At 42.6% G+C, this 22,508-nt stretch overlaps 1 protein-coding gene across 1 annotated transcript in view; it reads right to left on the reverse strand.

The window, feature by feature from the left end:
* The window catches only part of MAN1A2 (mannosidase alpha class 1A member 2), a 234,765-nt gene extending 213,688 nt beyond the window's left edge, over positions 1–21,077 (reverse strand). Inside the window, exon 1 of the mRNA XM_032420671.1 lies at positions 20,941–21,077. Coding sequence (XP_032276562.1) covers positions 20,941–21,011 — 71 coding nt within the window. The 5' untranslated portion in view covers positions 21,012–21,077. The remainder of the gene's footprint in view (positions 1–20,940) is intronic.
* Positions 21,078–22,508: the final 1,431 nt, after the last annotated feature.

Here is a 22,508-nt window from a genome sequence, read left to right on the forward strand (position 1 = left end):
ATGTGCCCAAGATCGATGGGTGAGTAGGAACCAGGCTGTCTGAGCCCGCAGCCTGCACGCAAAGCCACCGAACTGCGGCCTGAGACACGAGCCTTCTCTCCCACTGGCCTGGCAGGTCTGGCCCCGTCCTGACTTCCCATCTTGCTCTGGTTTCCGGAGGCGCAGCTCTTCTCGTCCGTGAGCTAAGCAGCATCTCTCTCAGTCTGATGAATCGGGGTGATGTTTATTGCTGTTCACATGACATCCGAATTGTAGGGAGCCTGGCCCTTCCCCTTCCCGCAGTGAAGAGAATGCTGTGATTTCATGGCAAGATTACAATGGGGTAACTCCTCTGTCTGCTCCTTTAGGCACGCAGGCCCTGGCGAGACCCTGGCGAGCTCCCCCACGGAGGGGATACGGCCACTCAGGCAGATGCGACAGTCTGTTAACTGACAGCACGAGCTTTGGGGGAGAGAGCGAGCCAGGAATAAGGCTATTAGGGACGTGTAGTCACAGCATCAGGCTACAAGATGTGGATTGTATTTGGTAGCAAGCTGCCGCTTCATTCTACTTGTGCTCGGGGTCTTCCCCACTTGAAGGCCCAGCCCCTCCTGATCTCCCTCCCTAAGAGGAAAGGTGCTCTGGATTTCATATTGCAGATGAAGGATACCGTATTTTGCAGAAAACTCCAGGAACCTTAATTAAGAGCTCTCAAAACATCGTACATAACGACCACATTTCCTTCTATCTCATCCAAAACACGCCGAAATGATACTTCTATCTGTCATGACAAAATTTTAAATTGTGAGCTTCTACACATTTGAAGGCTATTCTCAAAAACAAGAATAAGAAGGCCTGTTCTCTAAGTGTCAACCATTTACCCACCCCCCACCCTTCCCCAGGCCCTCACTGATGGGAAGACGAAGAATGGCCATTTAATGTTTTAAGAACACTCTCTAAGCCACGTTTTGTACTGATTCTGCATGTGGAATGTTTATTTGCTAAGAAAAACCTCATTTCATTCCAATCATATGTTGCCTCGGTTCTATTTCCTAGAACGAGCAGGAGGAAACGGAATAAAATATCACTGCGTTTCCCATTTTCAATTTTTCTGCATGAGGTTAGTGGTGCCGGGAACCTGCTTTTCAAAGCAATTGCATCTGTGGCAACTGGCCGGTGTCCGAGACTATCGGTCCCCAGCTGGTCTCGAGGTAGTCGCTGAAGCAGTGAGCTGTGGCCAAGACCTTTTCCTGATTTAGCTGTTATTCCAGAGATGAAACCCACATAAGGAAGGATCATAGCAAAGGCACGGGCAACAGATTTTTTTTTTTTTTGAGGGGAGAGGGTAAGGGGGTGTGGGAATAGGGATGCAGAGATTGAGAATTTTAATCACAGATTTTTTTTTTCTCCTCAGAATTGCACAGCAGCAAAGTGAGCTGAAAGATAGGTTGATGTTGCTATTGCTAAATCCAAGAGATAATGGAAGAGCGCCCCTCCCCCTCTCCTACACACACACCCACCTCCCTCCAACACCCAGCTATTTCTGCCCGAGATTTTTGCTTTCACTTTGCAGGAATATTTTCTTCTGTCAGGTGCATAAATACAATTATGAAACACTGCTTGTTTCCCTGGTCTCACAGCAGAAGCTACCTTCGTCCTAAAACAAAAGGAAATGCAGTTGCTTTGTTTCCCCTGCAGGTATATTAACATTAGATGCTGAATTTACTGTTCTCTAAATTGTTTAATGGCAGTGTTTTTTGGGAGTCTTCATAAAAACAAACTTCATGTAGCCAGAATACAGCCCCTAATTGAAGTAAATCTTAACTTGCCTAAAGTGATTAAAGATAAGTGAGTCTATAGTTTGACTTACCCTATTTGAAATTCTTCTCTGTCCACAAAGTATATATAAATCTTTATGGAATGACCTATTAACTGCCTGCTGCTGGGACCCAGCTTTGGGCTTTGTTTCAGCTATAAAACAAGGTCACTCTGGTTTTGGTAAAAACTGATGGAGCTGCTTTGGTAATTAAAATCTACAGGATCCTGAAGAGATGATATATTTAAACCTCTAAAACATAATGTGGAAGCTGTAAAATTACAAAAGGAGAAGGGGTCCGGGCCCCCTATTACTGCTCATCAAATTATACATTAGTAATAGGGTCTTTATGTCACCCTTAAAAAAAGAATTTCCAAAAGTTTTCTTAGAGCTTTAGATCCAAGTCCTAAACCTCTCCTTGTCTGGCAGACCCACTCCACTACAGCAGGTCACCTCTAGAGAGGGCAACACTTCAGAGAGTATCCTTCAAATGCCTACATAAATTCACTGACACTGCCAGTCAAGAAGCCAACACTCAAAGGAGACCAACCTGGCCCTTAATGTGGGTTTTTTACACCATCTCAAGAGGCAGTACCTAGATGAAATCAAACAAATGATTTACTCCTCGTGAGGTTCCAGCGTTCCATGGGTTAGGAATTTTTTTTTTAAGTTACTCTTTGAGCCAAAAAACTCTTAAGCGAAATCTTTCAGCTTTTTATAACAAAAGTACCCCAATAACAAAAGTATAACAAAAGTACCTCGTCGGGCAAGATACTTAACCTTGCTAAACCTCATTTTAATCATTTATGAAACAAGCATGATCATAATTTATTTTATGAAAACAATGGTGGCTGTAAAAAGAACACTGAGCATAGTCCTGGCACCCGGAAAGTATTTGAGAAATATGTGGTTTTCAAACCAGAAAAAGACACTACAAAAAAAAGAGAACTACAGGCCAATATCTCTGATGAACATAGATGCAAAAGTCACCAACAAACTATTAGCAAATCAAATCCAGCAATACATTAAGAAAAGCATTCGCCACGATTGAGTGGGATTTATTCCGGATATGGAGTTCAAGAGTGGTTCAATATCTACAAATCAATCAACTGATACATCACATTAACAAGAGAAAGGTTAAAAACCACATGAGCATTTCAATAGATGCAGAAAAAGCATTTGACAAAGTACAACACCCATTCATGATAAAAACTCTCAACAAAGTAGGGTTAGAGGGAACATACCTCAACATAATAAACGTTATATATGAAAAACCCACAACTAACATCATACTTAATGGTGAAAACAGAGCTTTTCCTCTAAGACCAGGAATAAGACTAGGATATCCACTCTCACTACTTTTATTCAACATAGTACTGGAAGTCCTAGACATAGTAATCAGATAAGAAAAGGAAATAAGAGGCATCCAAATTGGTCAGAAAGAAGTAAAACTTTCATTGTTTGCAGTGACATGACACTATTTACAGAAAGCCCTAAGAACCCCAGTATTACTACTAGAACTGATAAATAATTCAATTTTAAAGCCACAGTATACAAAATGAACATACAGAAATCATTTCTATACACTAACAATGAAGTAGCAGAAAAAGAAATGAAAAAAAATTTTATTCACAATTGCATCAAAAATAATGAAATACCTACAAATAAACCAAGGTATAAAAGACCTGTACTCCAAAAACTATAAAACATTGAAAGAAATTGAAGATGACACAAACATGTAAAGATACTCTCTGATCATGAATTGGGAGAACCAATATTGTAAAAATGTCCATACTACTCAAAGCAATCTACAGATTTAATGCAATCCTTATCATAATACCAACAGCATTTTTCACAGAGCTAGAACACCAAATAATCCTAAAATTTCTATGGAACCACAAAAGAACTCAAATAGCCAAAGCAAACTTGAAAAAGGAAAACAAAGCCGAAGATTTCAAAATCCCAGATTTCAAGATATACCACAAAGCTGTAGTAATCAAAATGGTATGTTACTGTCACAAAAACAGACAAATAAATCAATGGAACAGAATATAAAACCCAGAAATGAACCCACAATTATGTGGTTAATTAATCTTCAACAAAGGAGGCAAGAATATGCAATGGGAAAAAGACAGTCTCTTCAACAAATGGTGTTTCCTAGGACCACTTTCTTACATCATACACAATAATAAACTCAAACTGGAGTAAGGACCTAAATGAGAGACCTGAAACCATAAAAATCCTAGAAGAAAATATAGGCAGTAATCTATTTGACTTCAGCTATAGCAACATTTTTCTAGCTATGTCTCCCTTGGCAAAGGAAACAAAAGCAAAATTAAATAAAAATCTTCTGCACAGCAAAGGAAACCATCAACAAAACAAAAAGACAACCTACTGAATGGGAGAAGATATTTGTAAATAACATATCCAATAAGGGGTTAATATCCAAAATAGATACTACATAAAACTTATATAAGTGAATTCCAAAAAAAAAAAAAAAGACCCCAAGTAATCCAATTAAAAAATGGGCAAAGGAACTGAATAGACATTTTTCCAAAGAAGACATACAGATGGCCAACAAGCACATGAAAAGATGCTCAACATCACTAATCATCAGGGAAATGCAAATCAAAACCATAATGAGATACCACCCCACACGTATTAGGATGGCTAAAATCAAAGACACAAGAAATAACAAGTGTTGGTGAGGATGTAGAGAAAAAGAGCACCCGTGCACTGTTGGTGGGAATGTAAATTGGTTCAGCCACTGTGGAGAACAGTATGGACATTCCTCAAAAAAGTTAAAAGTAGAACTACCATCTGATCTAGTAATTCCACTCCTGGGTATTTACCCAAAGAAAATGAAAACACTAATTCAAAAAGATAAGTGCACCCCTAAGTTTATTGCAGCATTATTTATACTAGCCAAGATATGGAAGCAGTCTAAGTGTCCACTGATAGATGAATGGATAAAGAAGATGTGGTGTACATATATATATATATGTATATAATACAATGGAATATTACTCAGCCATAAAAAAGAATGACATCTTGCATGGATGGGCCTAGAGTGTATTATGATAAGCACCACAAGTCTGAGAAAGAAAAATACCATATGATTTCATTCATACGTGGAATTTAAGAAACAAAACAAAGAGACAAAAAATAGACTCCTGGGGGCGCCTGGGTGGCTCAGTCAGTTGAACGACTGAATTTTGATCTCAGCTCAGGTCCTGTGTGGGGGTCATGAGTTCAGGCCCCATATTGGGCTCCATGCTGGGCGTGGAGCCTGCTTAAAAAAAAAAAAGAGAGAGAGAGAGAGACTCCTAAATACAGAGAACAAACTGGTGGTTGTCAGAGGGGAGGTGGGTGGGGGAATGGGTGAAATAGATAAAGGGATTAAGAGCACACTTACCTTGATAAGCACTGAGAAATGTATAGAACTGTCGAATCATTATATTGTACACTTGAAAGTAATAGAACATTATGTTAATTATACTTGATTTATTTTTTAAAAAGAAATGCAAGGTATTAAAAGGAAAGCAGGCAAGTAGTTTTAGTTCCATTTCACAGATGGGGAAACTTAGGCTCGGAGAGTTTAAGGGATGATGTGTTGAAGTTAGAAGATAAATAGTAAGGCCAGGATCCCTAGTTAGTGGTCTAGTTATACAGTAGGCACTTCTAAGTCTTCTAAACCTTGCTGCTTGTAATTAGTCTGCAAATCCCCAAAGGGCAGATTAGCCCAATCAATATGGGAAGCTGCTGTGATGCCTGCCTGGCTCTCCCCCCTCCCCACTCCTCCCACCTCTTCCCCCAGAAGAATAGCCCTACTCCCCAGGGTAGCACAGACCAAGCAGAGCAGTAGCACCTCAACCCTGCCCTGGCAATTTCTCACTCTTGAATTATGTGAGGTGCCCCTGCAAGTGTTGAGGTCCACCTTACTTAGAGTCTGTATCCTGGCCCTCCCTCTCCTTCCCCTCTGTCTGTTCTTCCCCTTTCCTTTCTTTCTCCATCCCCTCTGTCTCTTTCTCCCCCTTCCCTCCATCCTACCTCTCCTCCTTTTCCCCCCATCCTGCCCTCACCTTCTTTTTCCTCTCCCTCCTTTTCCACATCCCCATCACCCCATAGAATCGCTACCATGCTCCCTTGGAGAAGGTCCAAGAGCCTTGAAAGCAGATAGACCTGGGTTGGAAACCTGTCTCTCACACTAGTTGCGCAACTTTGGGCAAGTTAATGCATCTCTTTGTGACTAAATTTCCTTCTTCTAGAACAGGACAGATGATGATAATAAGTACTGGGAATAATGGAACTGATAATAACACCGATAGGCCCACTGTAAGTGCCAATACCTGTCATTTTTCTCCTTGCGCAGTCCTCACCATCTCCTCCCTCCCCCCAGCACCTTCACGCCCAGCGTTCAATCTCACCATTGTGTTCGTCTCCCCATGTAATTCCGCCCACCAGGAGGGAGCACACCAGGACACCAGCAACTGCATTCTGTCTGGTTCACGCAGCAGGAATGTTTCTCACAACAAATTTACCAGCCTGCTGGTGGAGACTTCGGTCTTTTATGGGCTTGGTACCAGCGCTTCAGTTGACTTTGAGAGCAAAATTCTGGGACTTTGACAAGCTAAGGACAGATCTTGCAACCTGACGACTTAGTGGAATAAGGTCTCTGAGGGGACAACCAGCCTCTCCTCCCCTGACATCACACCAGCTTCAACTCACCAACATTTTGGATGTCAACTTCATTTACTGGCTGTGCGGGCTTGGGCAGGTCATTTAATCCTGTTGAGCCAGTTAACTCCTCTATAAAGTCTACCTGCCTCATAGGGTCATGGTGAAGATCAGTGGGGAATAAGTTACGCGTGGGAAAATATTCTATAGACTGCAATTCACTATATAAATGTAAACTATTATTTTTTGAAATGTTACATGAAAATCTAGGAACGCTTATCATCTGCTTCATTCTGTCAATGAATGTGAGAACAGACCAAACTTGGAAGGGACTTCAAAAATTCAGAAAATCACATTTGGAATAGTACTTGAGAAACTTGAAAATTTTTTATATATTGACATGTTTTCACATTATGCATATATTAAGTATATTATTACATGTTTATGTTGAGTCACTGTTACAACCCAGATGGTAGAATTTTTTAAAGCAACAAAACAGTTTTATGTTAGTTAGCGTATGTGTAGCTTCTGATGTGATCTAAACACTGCATTTACCTTGAGCTTTATTGCTCTTCTATTTATTTACCCTGCCCCAATCATTAGAAATTATTTTCTGAGGCATAAATGGTAACTCTAGGAGCCCATCTTTGCTTTGCTCTAAACTAGATTATACAGTGGAAAAGCAAAAGGTACTGAATACCAATGCTTTGGGTTTCGAATTTTATCACTCTCTCTGGCCACTGAACCTACCAGTTATAAATTATATTTTATTACCTTCTAGAAAAACAAATTAAGTGATGGGCAATTCACATTCCACATGCAAAATAGCTCTCTGAGAAGTCAAACTCTGGCTGGACAAATCCCCCACACACACACCTTTTTTTTCTGGTGGGTGGGGGAGGTGGGATGAAGAATATGTTTGTTTTCAAGTAGCGAACATTCCTGACTTGCCAGCTGGTCCTGTTTCCCCCGCCAGCTAGTTCAATCAGGAGGTGATCTTACCGTGAAGGCTGAGAGGACTCTGTTGGTGGGGTGGCTCCCAAACCCCCTCCATTTTCCCACGAGAGCAGAGGTCAATGAGGAGCCGTCAGCACGGCCCAGGAGTTGGCGCACACAGGCTTATCTGGATAACTTGCTGCATTTCTGCTCGTGCTCATCTCAACTGCATGGGACGTCATTTCGTCACTTCATAGCCACTTGCAGTCTTTAAAGAGCTTGGCTTCTTCCTTTTGTTAGTTGTCTTTGCTGACATTCAAACATAAGTTCATCCTTTTGGCTTTGTTTCCCTCATGTCATTTGTATAGTCCCCTCTGTAGACCTTTTTTTAGACCTTCTTCCTCTGATTCCCCATCTTATTTCTACTCCATCTGGGGCGAATGGGGTTTCCATCATCTTGGGAGGGTCAAGAATGATGTTTCCTAAAACATCCAGCACATGAACTGTGATCTGGGCTTACGTGGGCTCTGGGGACGATTATCACTGGTTCCCAGACACCAGCATGAAATAACACTGAGTCACATAGCAATTTTCAATTCTCTCTCAGCCCTGCTGATTACTTCAAGGGAAGAGTTTCCATTTGGTCCTTGTATGTCTATCACTCACTAATGTCCCTTTTGAAAAGAGAGAGCAGACCTCAGCTGAGAGCCTTTGGTGTGTAATAGCATCTAGCTACAGTTTTATAGCATTACTTTGGTTTTTATTACATAAATACTTGTTTTTATTTTCACCTCCTATTTATGGCAAGTGATCCTGGTTTTCTTTTTATAGACCTAATATAAAGTTTCTTCTTTGAAAAGCCATATGTAAGTTTAAAGTACACATCAGTTTAAAGAAAAACGTTACGTGAAGTAAGTATAAGTAAATGGCAAAAATGTTGAGGATGGTGGCATGGGTATGACCGAAGTTTGGGAAATACCAGCCTAGAATCACTCCATCAACTTTTGTTATTTTCTTACAGCTTTATATGTTGGGTTTGTTTGTTTTTTTAAGATTTTACTTATTTATTTGACTGAGAGAGGGAGAGCAAAAGCAGGGGGAGTGGCAGGCAGAGGGAGAGGGAGAAGCAGGCTTCCCGCTGAGCAGGGAGCCCGATGCGGGACTCAATCCCAGGACCCTGGGATCACGACCTGAGCCAAAGGCAGACGCTTAATGACCGAGCCACCCAGGTGCCCCTATATGTTAGTTTTCAAAGCATGTTTGTTAACAATGTCTACACCTAGACACAAGTCAACCTACTTCCCAATATCTCTGACTGAAATTATACACAGATTATTTCACAATGTCTTTTTTTTAAAAAAAGATTTTATTTATTTATTTGACAGAGAGAGACACAGCGAGAAAGGGAACGCAAGCAGGGGAGCAGGCCTCCCGCCAAGCAGGGAGCCCGATGCGGGGCTCCATCCCAGGACCCTGGGATCATGACCTGAGCCGAAGGCAGACACTTAATGACGGAGCCACCCAGGTGCCCCTATTTCACAATGTCTTTTAATTTCCTTTAGTCAGAGGGTTTTCATAAGCCTGTCCTCAAATAGACACTGAAAATCACTGATGTTCCAGCCGGCGCTCTGGGTAAGTATTATGTACAGTGGTCTGGATCAATTAATCCACTCAGAGTGCTAAAGTCTACACCAATTTTGTTGACCCATTTTCCCCCTTATGCCATGAAGAGACAGATAGGCCACAGGACTTTAAGACTTGGGCCTCTGTTAATGAGAAATTATTCAAGGTGATCTCATTAATCCCAAGCAATGCAATTTTTGCGAACTTTCTCAAAAAGAAGAAGGGTCCCGCAGCTCTCAGTCACGCTGTTTTCCCTGAAGACCCTTTAGTTCCATTCACAGAAAGGGAAAACTGGGTCTCAGGGTAAGACATCTCCTCAACCTCTTCTCTCACCCAGCATGGCATGCTCTAAGATCTCTAAGTTTATTCTTGGGGCCCCAGTCGGCACGTTATCTAGAGTAGGAGCCTTTGGCTCCTTCCCAAGCCTGGAAGCTTCGGTCTGCGGGCTGCAGGGGAGAACTTCTGCTCTGTTCCCGCCGGCTGCCCATGGTGTGGAGCAAGCACTTTGATTAACTGGAGCAGGTTCTTACCCAAGCAGCTTCTCCACGGTTCTGCCCTCTTGTCTCAGACACACAGCCACTAGCATCCACATCTACCCCTTCCTTTTCTTCAGAAAAACTCAAGCCTTGCGCTCACACTTCCAAGGTGAGTAGGGATCTAGCGAGGCTAAACCAACAAGCCTAATCTACCCAATTCTTGTAAAAGGAAGTGGGTCACGTGTAGGGCATGGAGTGATTGAGAAGAAATGATTGCTTGTGACCCACTGTCCTGCACCACCCGAACACCAAATCCCTCCTGTACCTTTCTCCTCCACGCTGACGTCCTGAAATCTCTGCCTGCCTAGTGACTGTCATTGTGAGGGACAGGGCCGGTTTCTGTCTGGGGCCCCTTTGCCATGTCTGACTCTCTGGGGTGCTCTTTACCTTGGGAATACTAGAGATTGGTGTTGTTTTTTTTTTTAATTTTATTTATTTGTCTTAGAGAGAGAGAAAGCGTGAGCGGGGAGAGGAGCAGAGAGAGAGAGAGAAGGAGGGGGAAAAAATCTCAAGCAGACTCCACCCTGAGTGCGCAGCCTGATGTGGGGCTCGATGCAGGGCTTGATCCCATGACCCTGAGACCCTGAGATTATGACCTGAGCTAAAACCAAGAGTCAGATGCTTAACCGACGGAGCCACCCAGGCACCCCTGAGACTGATGTTCTTTTTTGATCACAGCCTTTTTGCATGTAGCCTTGGTCCCCACACTGATAGCCCACTAAAGGGCAGGTTCGTTTTGCAGTTTTCTGGGCACTGCTTCCTGCATTTTTTTTCTTGGAAGACCGAGCCTTGTGACTGGCAAGAGGCCACCTATAGGTCTTCTCTGGATCTGGATCTGAGGTCAAGTCTCTGCCTTCCTGGCAGTCCAGCGCCTGTTCCAGTTGATCTGGATGACTCCTTGCTTCCTGTCGCTAGTCTCAGCAGCTGGAGGGAAATAGGAGCCTATTCTTGGATTGGCAGTTTGGGTTGAAATATTCTAATCAAGGCAGCCCCAATAATTGCTTGTTGGCAGTGAGCCTTATCTGTACCTCTTCCCTACCATTTTCCATCATGGGGTCTCCAATTTTTAATAAGCAAGCTTTTTTTTTTTTCTTGTTTGGCTCACTGGTGATTTAGCAATTTTGCTGTGTAGCACTTCGGTTGATAACACCCCCAAATACCTGCTCAAGTGTTTTCAAACATTTAGCCACTCTTGCCAAAGTACCACATGACTGAAGATATATGTGAGACCTCAATTGTTGAGGCTCTAGGCTCTCCATTAACCTCCTTCAATTTCTCGTAATGCTTGTAAAGTGCTTTGCACAATGCATGACACCTAGCAAGCAATCAGGAAATGGGACCTATTGTCCTGGTTGTGTTTGATGTTATTACCTCACTTCTGGCACCTGCCACTTTTGCAGGGTCTAAGTGGATTTCCTAGCCAGGGCTTAAATGTTTGTTCCGCTCATGCTATGGTTAATACCGTTGAGGAACACACCAGCTTTTGCCCCAGTCCCCCCATGGTTTGTTTCCACCAGGAGCTTATGTGTATATGGCAGGTGGCCTGCTTAGGTTTAAATCCACTGGATGACTTTTTACCCAAGGACTCTAGTCCTGTCTGACTTTCATTGCCAGTCTTGACCTAGGAAGAGGTTCAGTCTCTGTAGAAGTTCAGTATTCAAGGTAGAGAGGACAGGGCTGAAAGACTACTTTCCAGATACTTATCTCTCCAGTGAGTGCAAAATAATTAAGCTCTAGGAAGGCAGCATTGGCTTTCTCTTCCTTCCTGAAAAACTTGCCAAGCACTTTATCCCTTTCCAGGGTCCTTAAAGAAGCCCGTCTGCTGTTTTTAATTTCAGATTCTTCACTACTCACTGGCATTCACTAACAAACTGAGAATCCACACCTATATCCATGCATTAGCCTCCTACAATATCACTGCCATTTCCAAATACCAATTGACTAACTCTTAGAGGTCCTTGATACATATGTGTACGACACTGGGACTCACGAAAATCCTGGAAGGAAGCCAGAGGTAACAGTATTCAGACTTCACCAACCTGTGTGGCCTCATGCATTTATACCCAAATTGCAATGGCTCTGAGCACAGTCTTCCTGCCCTTACCTCTCTCCTGCCTGATTTGCCATCAGTCCAATCTTTCCTGGGTTCCACTCTTTAACTCTTTCCATGAATTCCTGTTGAGTATCTGCACAGATCCTCTCTGGCTGGTTAATGAAACTGGCCCTCAGAAACTACCCACCTTGATAATGCATGCTTGGGTCTCTCTCCCTGGCCCTCTCCTTCAAGGTTCCAAGTGTGATGATTACCTTGTCCTCGTTGTCTCTTCCCCATCTCATCATGTGTCATTGTCAGGGTTCTAGGACAGGGATCCTTCTGGAAGTGGGAAGAAGATTCCCTCAGCCATCTTCCCAGGGTCATATTCAGATGAGAATGTCCCACAACAAAGCTGCCTGGGCCCCAAAGTGTTACAGCTCTTTGATTGTGCTGCTCTTTCAACTCACTCACACACACACACACACACACACACACACACACGGAGGTTCCATCACAAAGCAGAGTGACTAGACTGGGATGGGTCAACGGCCTTCCTGAATATGTGTCTTCCTATTGTAAAGCCTCAACATGATTCAAATGTCTCATCAGAAAATGACCAAATGAGGGGTGCCTGGGTGGTGCAGTCATTTAAGGGCCTGACTCTTGTTTCAACTCAGGTCATGATCTCAGGGTTGTGAGATCGAGTCCCGAGTCAGGCTCGGCACTCAGTGCAGAGTCTGCTTAAGACTTTCTCTCCCTCTGTCCCTCCCTGCCCCCCGCTCTCTCTCTCAAATAAATAAATAAATCTTTTAAAAAAATGAAAATAACCAAATGATTATGGAGAATAAAAAGCACAGCCATATTAAAAAAAAAGTCTGTTGCTCATTGCCAATGAGCTCAGTTTTGTCATGCCTAAAAAAATTGCTTAACAGAGGATATGTGCTTTGCAATTATAAATGTAACACACAGAGAAAGTCCCCTGTAGACCTCTAACCCAGTTCCTAATGTTTTCTAAATGGATACACTCCATAATTTTGTGAAGGGAAGTCACATAAATTCAGTCACAGCTTCCCTTCAACTAAATATCTCTTAAAAATAGCAAAGTAGTACCTTGCACAGAAAATCCAGTTTCACCGGAAATCAAATAGATTTCACCTGCCTTTTCATGCTTGCTTTTCTCCCCTCTTCTGTGCCTGAGATCCAGCTCTGAGAAGGAACGACAGGGAGCTCAAAGCTGTCACCTGAGCCCTGTGTCAAACAGGCTACAGGTTGCACTTTCGTGTCCATTCTTTCCATCTTTAAAATCTCAGACGTCACGTGTTTCCCTACATTAAGGTCCCCAGGTGGTAATTTGTGAATTACTCTTTACTGAAGATTGAGAAGAAACAAATAGTCCAGGATGCAGATTACTGACGCTAATCCTGCTTGTTGATTGGCTGTCTATCCCTTGAGGTTGTTAAGCAAGATTGATACATAGAGGACACGCCGGCCATGCAGTCCTGTATTACCAGCAGGGATTGGCTCCAACCCCAATGCAGTCCTTTGGTGAGATCCACCTTTTGCCTTCTTTCTTTCTTTCTCTTTCTTTCTTTCTTTTCTTTTCTTTTTTCTTTCTTTCTTTCTTTTTAGATTTTATTTATTTATTTCACAGAGAGAGAGCATAAGCAGGGGGTGCGGCAGGCTGAGGGAGAGGGAGAAGCAGGCTTCCTGAAGAGCAGGGAGCCCCAATGCCAGGGCTTGATCCCAGGACCCTAGGATCAGGACCCTAGGATCAGGACCCGAGCCAAAGGCAGATGCTTAACTACTGAGCCACCCAGGCGCCCCCTCTTGCCTTCTTTTTAAGGGAATGAAGTCTGCTATACAAAACTAATTTTTTTGTACTCAAAATTATCAGTCTTTTCCTTTATAACTTCTGGATTTTGCATTATATTTTAAAAAGTCTTGCCCATTCTAGGATTATAAAAATATGCATCCATGTGTTCTAGAATGTCTGTGATTTCATGTTTTACATGTAAATCTTTGATCCATCTGGAACTTATTTTGGTATAAGAAGTGAGATAAGGATCCAGTTTTACTTGCCTTTTTCTCTGCAAATGGCAAATCAGTAAATCCAATTACCATTTATTGAATAATCTACCTTTTAAAGGAGCCCCTTAAAAAGCAACTTCTCCATATACATTTTAAATATGATTCAATTTATACAAGTTCTCTATATGCACTTACAAAAGTTCTACTTAAAACATAATGCCAGAAATAGCTGTGTGATTGTGGGCACTTGTTTAAACCCCTGCTCCCCAGGTCTGTTTCTTCACCTATAAAAATGGAGACAAGAGTATCTACCTTGCAGTGTTCTTGTGAAGATTTTAAAAAGTAAAGTATGGGGTGGCTTAGTCAGTTAAGCGTCCGACTCTTGATTTCAGCTCCGGTCATGATCTCAGGGTCGTGAGATCGAGCTCCGCATGGGGCTCTGCGCTCAGTGTGGAGTCTGTTTGAGATTCTTTCTCTCTCTCCCTTTGCTCCACCCCACCCCCACATGCATGTACGCATGCGCACTCATGCTCTCTCTCTAAACAAATAAATAAAAAAAATCTTTTTTTAAAAAAGTAAAGTATGTAGATGTATCTACCTCAATAAATATGAGCTTCTTTCTGTTCAATTTTCTGTAATAAAGCAACATGGGCCCTCAGAATAAAGATTCAACTTGGACATAAGACTAGGTTTCTACATTTACTTCCTGAGCGTATAGGAATAGCAAAGGGGGCCATGTCTTATTCAACAGTGACACATAATTGTTTTCCTCTTTGGTCAGGACCCAGAGAGGTACCCTATTTAATCTTCTTGGTACCAAACTTCTCCTTTTCAGTTCCACAACTATCTTAGCAAGGCAGGATGCTAGGGATAAGTGGTATCGAGCAGATCTGGGTTTGAATTCCAGTTCTGCCAGTTACCATGTATGTGGCTGTTCTTGAGGAATAATTTAAAGGGGGAAGAACAATAGCCCCTATGTCACTGGGTCTTGATAGGATAAATAAGAATCCTTCTGAAAAGCAAACTGCACGAGTGTGAGAACTCCATCTTGTTAATCACAAGATCTCCAGTGCTAGAATAATGCCTAGCGTGCAGGTAGCCCTTAATAAATCAGTATCGAATGAATGAAGTAAGGAAGGAGTTATGGCATTTTTTGCAAGGTATCCAAGTTAAGTGGGCTGGAACTGTTAACTAGAGGCATCGGTCAGCGGTAGCAGACGTGGTCCTGCTTCCAGGAGGTATAATCTAGATCTGAAAACTTACATATGAAATATAAAGAAACATGTAGTATAATTCAAGAACGAAGGGCTTTGAAGACGATTGGGAAATAGTGAGTCCCAACTGGAGAAGTTGGAAAACACTACAGAAGAGGGTTATGTTTTTTGTTTGTTTGTTGTTGTTGTTGTTGTTGTTTTGCTTTTAAGTTTTATTTTTCATTAAAGCAATGTTTTCAAGAGCTTGTTTAAAAAAGAAGAAAAAAACTACTGAATAATCATTTATAATTTAAAAGTAAATAAGAACCAATTATGATCATGTTTGTGAAACAAAATGCTCTATCCAATCCAGCTAGTTATTAACCTAGAAATATCTTTGAGTCACCTGGAACTTCAGACTCATGCACCAAGCTCAGTGACTCTGAGTCTAAGATTCCAGGATTGGTTTCCAGTAACCAAAGACCTAAAGTTATTTTGGGTTCAAAAACCCAAAACCTGTGGAGTTTCCCAGAAAAGATGGCAACAAAAAGTGTGGTCAGGCCTGAGGGATGGGTATTCCAAAGTAGAACACTCCTACAGACCATAATAATTGCACTGATAAAGCATTTCCCATCTTAGAATATACATTCAGATGTATTTGTACATAGCTCCAAGCCTCATTTTCTTTGTGGTTCTTTTTTTTTAAATTTTTTTATTGTTATGTTAATCACCATCCATTGCATCATTAGTTTTTGATGTAGTGTTCCATGATTCATTGTTTGTGTATAACACCCAGTGCTCCATGCAGAACGTGCCAGAAGAGGGTTATGTTTAAGCTGGACCTTAAAAGAGAATAAATTTTCTTAGAATAGATTTTCCAGGTTGGGCACAGACAGAATTTGGAAATTATTTGGCATATTCCAGGGCCAGAGCTTTGAATGAGGGACAAGAGCACAAATCCGGTAGGAGAAAAAGTAGCTGGAAGGTAAACTACCATGGCCTGGAATGTTCTGTTGTAGTGTTTAAGACAACACATAAACTTGAAGGTTTTTGAGTTGCAGAATCATAGAGACAGGTTCAGATTATTATTAATATTATGTATTATTTATTATTTGTATTCATTATGAAGAAATCAGTATGAAGGATGAATTAGAAGGGGAGAGGCATTTAAAGGCTGTTATAACAGCTCAGGGGAAAAGTCGTGATAGTCTAAAGTAAGGAGTTGCAGAGGAGAGGGAAAGAAGGAGAGATATGATAGTGACAGGGGAGTAAGGGTCTGACGTAGCTAAGAGTCTGTCGGCAACTAGGCTGATGGTGATGTTGCTTCCTGATGTCAAGAATACATGAGGAAGGGGTGCCTGGGTGGCTCAGTCGGTTGGGCATCTGCCTTTGGCTTGGGTCGTGGTCCCCGGGTCCTGGGATCGAGCCCCGCATCTGGCTCCCTGCTCAGCGGGAAGCCTGCTTCTCCCTCTCCTCCTCGCTTATGCTCTGTGTTGCTATCTCTGTCTCTCTCTCTCTCAAATAAATGAATAAAATCTTTATATTAAAAAAAAGAATACATGAGGAAGAGCAGGATCGGCTTAGCCTCGGAAATGTTGAGCTTAAGGATGTCTTTTGGATCCTTTGCCAGAAAGAGGCGATTGATGCCCCAAAAGATGTCAGAGCAGAAGAAATGGAGATGTGTCAACAATGCTTCCTCGTTAATGAGATGATCAAGGTTGATTTTCTAAGATGTTTACAGTCAACATAATATATGGAAATAGAACCATCTCAGATCGATAGGGAAAGATGAATTACTTAATAAATAGTGTTGGTGAAATTGGCTGGCTATTCAGTCAAAAAAAAAGAAAAACCACGGCACCCCATCTCACACAGGACACAAAAATAAATCCCAAATGACGTAAATGTGGAGCTGAAAATCTAAAACAGTCAGAAAAATATTTAGGTGAGGAATATGTATGTATCTAAGTATACACACAAACGTATATGTGTATGTATGTAGACAGATATACCTAAACACATTTATATCTAAATTTATTTCCATTTCTCTGTGTATTTATTGATCTGTGAGCTTACGCCACTACATCAGTTCAACACCACAGTGTTCGTTCTTGTTCCTCCCATTCCTTATTTCTAATTCTCTTATACAACAGTAAGAAGCCTGGCTCCCATTATTTTTAACATATTTATTTATTCAGTCAACTCCCTGTATGTTGGCTGCCCCTTCCCTGAGTAGAGTCCTTCCCATCCTACTTGGGCCCTGACACCCCACACCAGACAACCCGCCTGAATAACGCTTTGCGCCATGTAACGGCTTTAGGACTGGATTGTTCAGAAGGGGAAAGAGAAGAGGAAGAGGAAGGGAAAAGAAGAGAAGGAGAAGGCCCTTCTGTTCTTTGTCTATTAAGTATGTATCAGTGGGGTTCACCTTGGCGATTTAGATGCCATACGAAAAATATATACCTTGCAGCCTCACAGTGTGGCCCAGCATAACCCAGACAGTCCAACCACGGCTTTTTGTTGTTGTTTTCAGAACATATGTCCAAGTGATCTGTTTTGAATGGGACATTACCCTGAAGTGATGGATTAAATTATCAATGTATTGCCCATTGGCTACAACAGAAAATGAAGAAAATAAATACCAATTTTTGCCAAATCTACCATTACATATATGATGGATTCCATTCCATTCAACTACCATTCATCACACACTTGCTGTGCTTAAAGTATTCTGGGGAAAAAGAAGGACGTATTTCCCAGGCCATCAGTGATGTCCAGAAGTTTACAATCTCACTGGGGAAATGAAACACAGAGACTTATAGCAGATAGATAACACAAATCAAAAATAGCAGTTCAACACAATACTGGCACAAGTTGGTGCCAAATGCCCGATTCTCATGGATCCAAGTGGATGAAGACGTAATTCCTGCAAGCGTGTCTTATCTAGGGCTGGGCCCCAACAGAATTAGCTTACCCTGGTTGGTCAGTTTGAAGAGTCACCCTTAGTAAGAGGGAGACAGCCGTAAGGGCAAGGATTCTTTCAAAGGACATTTTATCGTAACCACTTCTTCCCACCAACCGAATAAAAATTGCTACTGTCCCATATTATGCACAGAACCATCTGCAAATCCTAATGGATCATCGCCCCATTCCCAAATAGAACAGAGTGTATGATCCCAAGGCCTCCAGCATTCAGACTCCAAATGAGAGCATCGCCAGGAAAAATGAACGTGAAATTCTGACAGCCTCCCTTTTCATTTTATTACATAAGTCATAGAAATTCTTTTTTAGAAATGATACACAGGCGGAAGAGCAAACATCACCCACCATAGTCTTACAAGTTTTAGAACAAATACTTCCAGAAATTTCTTTCTACGTATTTGTATAACCTCAGGTAAGCTATATAATCAATGGCTGTGTGTCAGTTTTCTTATCTGTAAAATAAAAAAAAATAATATTATCTACCCCATGGAGTGATTGAGGGCAAAACATGAGTTAATATACACAAAGTATTTAGAATAGTAATGGTGCATAGTAAGATCTATAAGGTAATATCTATAACTAACATTTGTCTATCTAGATTCAGCTATATATTTTTATAAGATGGGGAGGAAATATTCACATTTCTTTGTAGCTTGCTTTTTTCATTTAATGATAGAGCATGAACTTCTTCCCTCATGTGACAGTTTTAAAGACTGTTAGATAATTTGAGTGATTTTCCAAAAATGAAAAGTAGTGTAGGGAATGGGTGCTGGTCCTGCAAGGGTATTTGTTCAAGGTGATGAGCGAGGCTAGAGCAAGGCTTGAATCGAATATTTCTCGGAACTACAGGTTTGGAAGCGCTTCTTGGATATAATCTCAGATCCTGACCGCTGAGCACAACCTCGAAGCCTCTCTTGCTCAATAATTTTCAGAATGTTGTTGTGGTTTAAACAGTGAAGCCATGTCTCGCCCAACAAAACAAAACCTTCCGTGGAATTTTACCCAGGAAGTGAAACAATTCTAAAACAACCACAAAACATAAATTGAGTTTGTAAGTTCAAGTGTATAATGTTTGCTTGCTGCGTAAAGCTTATCGGTAGGATCATTAAGGCTGTCTGGGAGAAGCTGGAACTCCAAGGACACGGGTGATAATTACAGTCTTATGTCAACATCAGGTTCCATGAAATGGGAGAAAACGTTTGTGAACTCTTGTAGCCCTAGCACCGAAGTATTACAACCAGTATTCCTCCAACACCCTTGTCTTAACAGACAAGAAAATGAAAGCCTAGAGGTATCGCATCCTGCTTGGGCTTTTAATATTAAAAATAACACATAAGGGGGCGCCTGGGCAGCTCAGTCACTAAGCATCTGCCTTCGGCTCAGGTCATGATCCCAGGGTCCTGGGATTGAGCCCCGCATCAGGCCCCCTGCTCCGTGGGGAGCCTGCTTCTCCCTCTCCCACTGCCCCTGCTTGTGTTCCCTCTCTCGCTGTGTCTCTCTCTGTCAAATAAATAAATAAAATCTTAAAAAAAAAAAATAACACATAAGGTAAATACAGTTTTTAAAAAAAGGTTTTAAAATAATAAATAAAATAATAAGTAAAATAATCTGGTAACAGGATGAAAATATTTTACTGAAGAAAGGGTCTGGAACGGTTAAATGTATGACCCACAAAATACAGTTCTTTTGAATTTAAATGATTGCCATATAGTTCTCCAATTAATAAAAATGGAAACGGTCAGTTAACGAGGCTGCTTTCTTTACTGTTTTGTATTTTCCTCGTAGCTTGTAAGCCCCGAACTGTGCTGACTACGTAGTTTGTATTTTATTCCATTAGTGGATGTAAAGATTTACTGATTATCTCTAATAATTAAATCACGCATTTCAACTTAGGAATCAGCCATGGGATTATGTAGGGGATGAGTATTTCTGGCAGAGAGAACAGCAACCGGAGAGCTGGCTGCTGGGAGGGAGAAGTGGTCTCTTCCCTCTGGGGTCACCACGCTGGGATGACTCAAGCTGGACGCGCTCCGGCCACCTCCTCCCTTTCCCACTCCTGGTTCCCTTGCTCCCACCTCCTCTGCCATTGGAAAGAATAAGGCAAATACCCAGAAGAAAGCTGAGGGACAGAGAGGGAAATAAAGATGCAGGGCCGGCACCTGACAGTTCTTTCTGACTCTCAGGGATCTGGGGCCAACTCCTTCCTGGTCTTCCTGGTTAGAGTGCCCCCTTTTTGCTCAAGGTCATTTGAGTCCAGTTTCTGTCTCTCAGCCGAAGAATTCTGACAATTACAGCAGGTTGAAGGGGAAAAAGGAAAGTCCGTTAACAGGGACACACCCAGGGTTAACCCTGACGCGCCCAGGGCTCCCTGCGGAACTCTTCCCACAACTAGAAATGGAGCTATGTGGGCCACCGGAGATGTCAGTTTCCCCCACGAAGAAACTTACTATTTGTAAATGTTTCAGTGACCGCCCACACTCGCTGCCTTGCCTCCAGCGGAGGTGTGCCGATAAACTAGATTCCAGAAGGGGGCGTGGGGTACGGGGGAGATGCTGCTTTGTAGCGCTCGGCACTTTCTGTTCTATTCATTCTCCCCCAGGGCAGACTAAGCTACCTGCGGCTTGACAACCAGCTAGCAAAATGCCTGACTATGAGAGGGTTAGGGCTGCCTTCAGCACACCACTGCTTCCCTGTTTTTTTCTTCAGACACTGTCTCTCCCCACCCCTCCCTGCTGGTCTCCATCACCCTCCCTCTCTGCCACGTATTTACCCAGTTTCACCTAGAATTTCCTACCGACCTCTGAATCTCACCAACATTTTCAGTCTGTCCCATACCAACAGCACAAGGTTACTGGAAAGAACAGAGGCTTTGGAGTCAGATTTAGATTCGTGGCCTTGAGTAAGTTACATAATTACGTTGAACCTCTGTATCCGAATCTATGAAGTGATAAAAAAAAAAAAAAAAAACCTGCCACCAACAACAATGCCTCCCTCATAAGGGATATCAGGAGGACTATACGACACAATTGAGCTAAGAAATGTCAAGTTAAAGCTTTTCTCCTTCCCACTGCCTTCAGAGGGAGTGACAACCCCGCCCCCCACCTGTGCCCCCAGCGCCTCCCCAAGTGTTCTCACCGCTTGGCAGGGCAGGTATCTCTCCCATCACTCAGAGAGCTCCTTGAATGCAGGGCTTTTGTCTTACTCATCTTCCTACCCCAGATCCTAGCCCCGCGTCTGGAACATGGGAGATGCCCAATACATAGGAAAGGAATGCTGTCTTTCTTACCCACTTCCTATTTGGTCACAAGAAGGGCTGGGACAGAAAGGATTGGGCTGGAGAAGGAAACGGGAGGAAGAGGTTTGGGGACACTGGAGACTCGCTGGTCTGGATGTGGGCCACCAGCGCAGCAGTTGGGCCAGGGTGGGAAGGATCTCCAGGAGAGCCGATTAGTTAGCGTATGGATCACCGAGCTCTCTCGCTGGCCCAGCTCGTTAGTCGACTTGGTACACAATGCTGAGCAGAGCCCAGGGGAAAGATAATTCACTCCACAACATTCGCTCTTCCTTCCTCTCTTGTTTATCTTCGTTGCTGGGGTGCTCATGTCATATCTTTCAGTTTCTTTCACTGAATGCCTTTTTGGTTTAAATCTTTAAGTTATTTTTTCTTTCCTGTCCTGGAGATACATGAACCAGAGCCAATAAAGTAAGAGCTCTCCTTTTCCTTCACAGCTCTGAAAGCTTTACATAAGTGTTTCTTCACTTCTATTTTATGGCCAGGACCAGATGCAGAAGTGCTAAAATATTTTGATAAGAGCTGTCCTGGCAGTACTTCTTGCTTTTACAGCTATCCAGAGGGAGAGAAATAGCTAGGAAGTCAGCCCACAGAGAGGAGAGAGAGAAGCTATGAAATGTCTCTACGGACCGAGATTCTCAATTAGTTTCCAAGATCAGTTGGATGAGGAGAGAAAGAAAACGTGTAGGCCATATCACTGTCTAAATGAAAAACAGCACGTCAGTTTGAAGGCCATAATAATCCCTAATGTTTACGGGGGTGGGTCCCTTTGAAGTTTAGAAAACGTTCTTATACACGAACCGATACTCTGAGAACTCACGCGTTGCACTCACGTTCCCCGACCACATAGTCCCTATAAGGTAGGAACCATTGGCACCCTCATGGAAACATTGCAACTAAGTCCCAGAGAGGTTAAGTGACTGGCCCAGAGTCACGTCGCTGGAGAGCGGCGATGCTGGAGTTTAAGCACTGTGCTTCACTGCCTCTGGTGTGTTCTGCAGGGCAGGGGGCAGGGGTGCAGGGAGGTCAGGGAGCCGCAGAGGGTCACGCAGAGCCACATCGCCGGGCTTCAGTCCTGGCATTCCCCACTCTGCCATGGAGTCACTGCCTCACTCTGAGCCAAGCGTTTGCCTCATATTCTTTTCCACCTTATAGCTTTCCCTTCATTCTGCCCATTCTTTTGTTTCTCTCCATTCCACCTCACTCTGCCCTCTCTGTGTCCTTTGGGGAGGGGGCTCTGCTTTCATCCCTCCTGCTGGGTTCCACATAGGTGACTGGGTTTCACCTGATGCGCCTGACCCCGGTCCACCTGCATGCAAACATTAACTCACTTTTATTCCCCACCACAAACCTGGAAAGCAGATGCTATGATTATCTTTATTTTACAGATGAGAAAACCAAGTCACCTTAC

Source organism: Phoca vitulina, unplaced genomic scaffold, assembly GCF_004348235.1.
Source record: "Phoca vitulina isolate PV1807 unplaced genomic scaffold, GSC_HSeal_1.0 scaffold2, whole genome shotgun sequence".
NCBI lineage: Eukaryota > Metazoa > Chordata > Mammalia > Carnivora > Phocidae > Phoca > Phoca vitulina.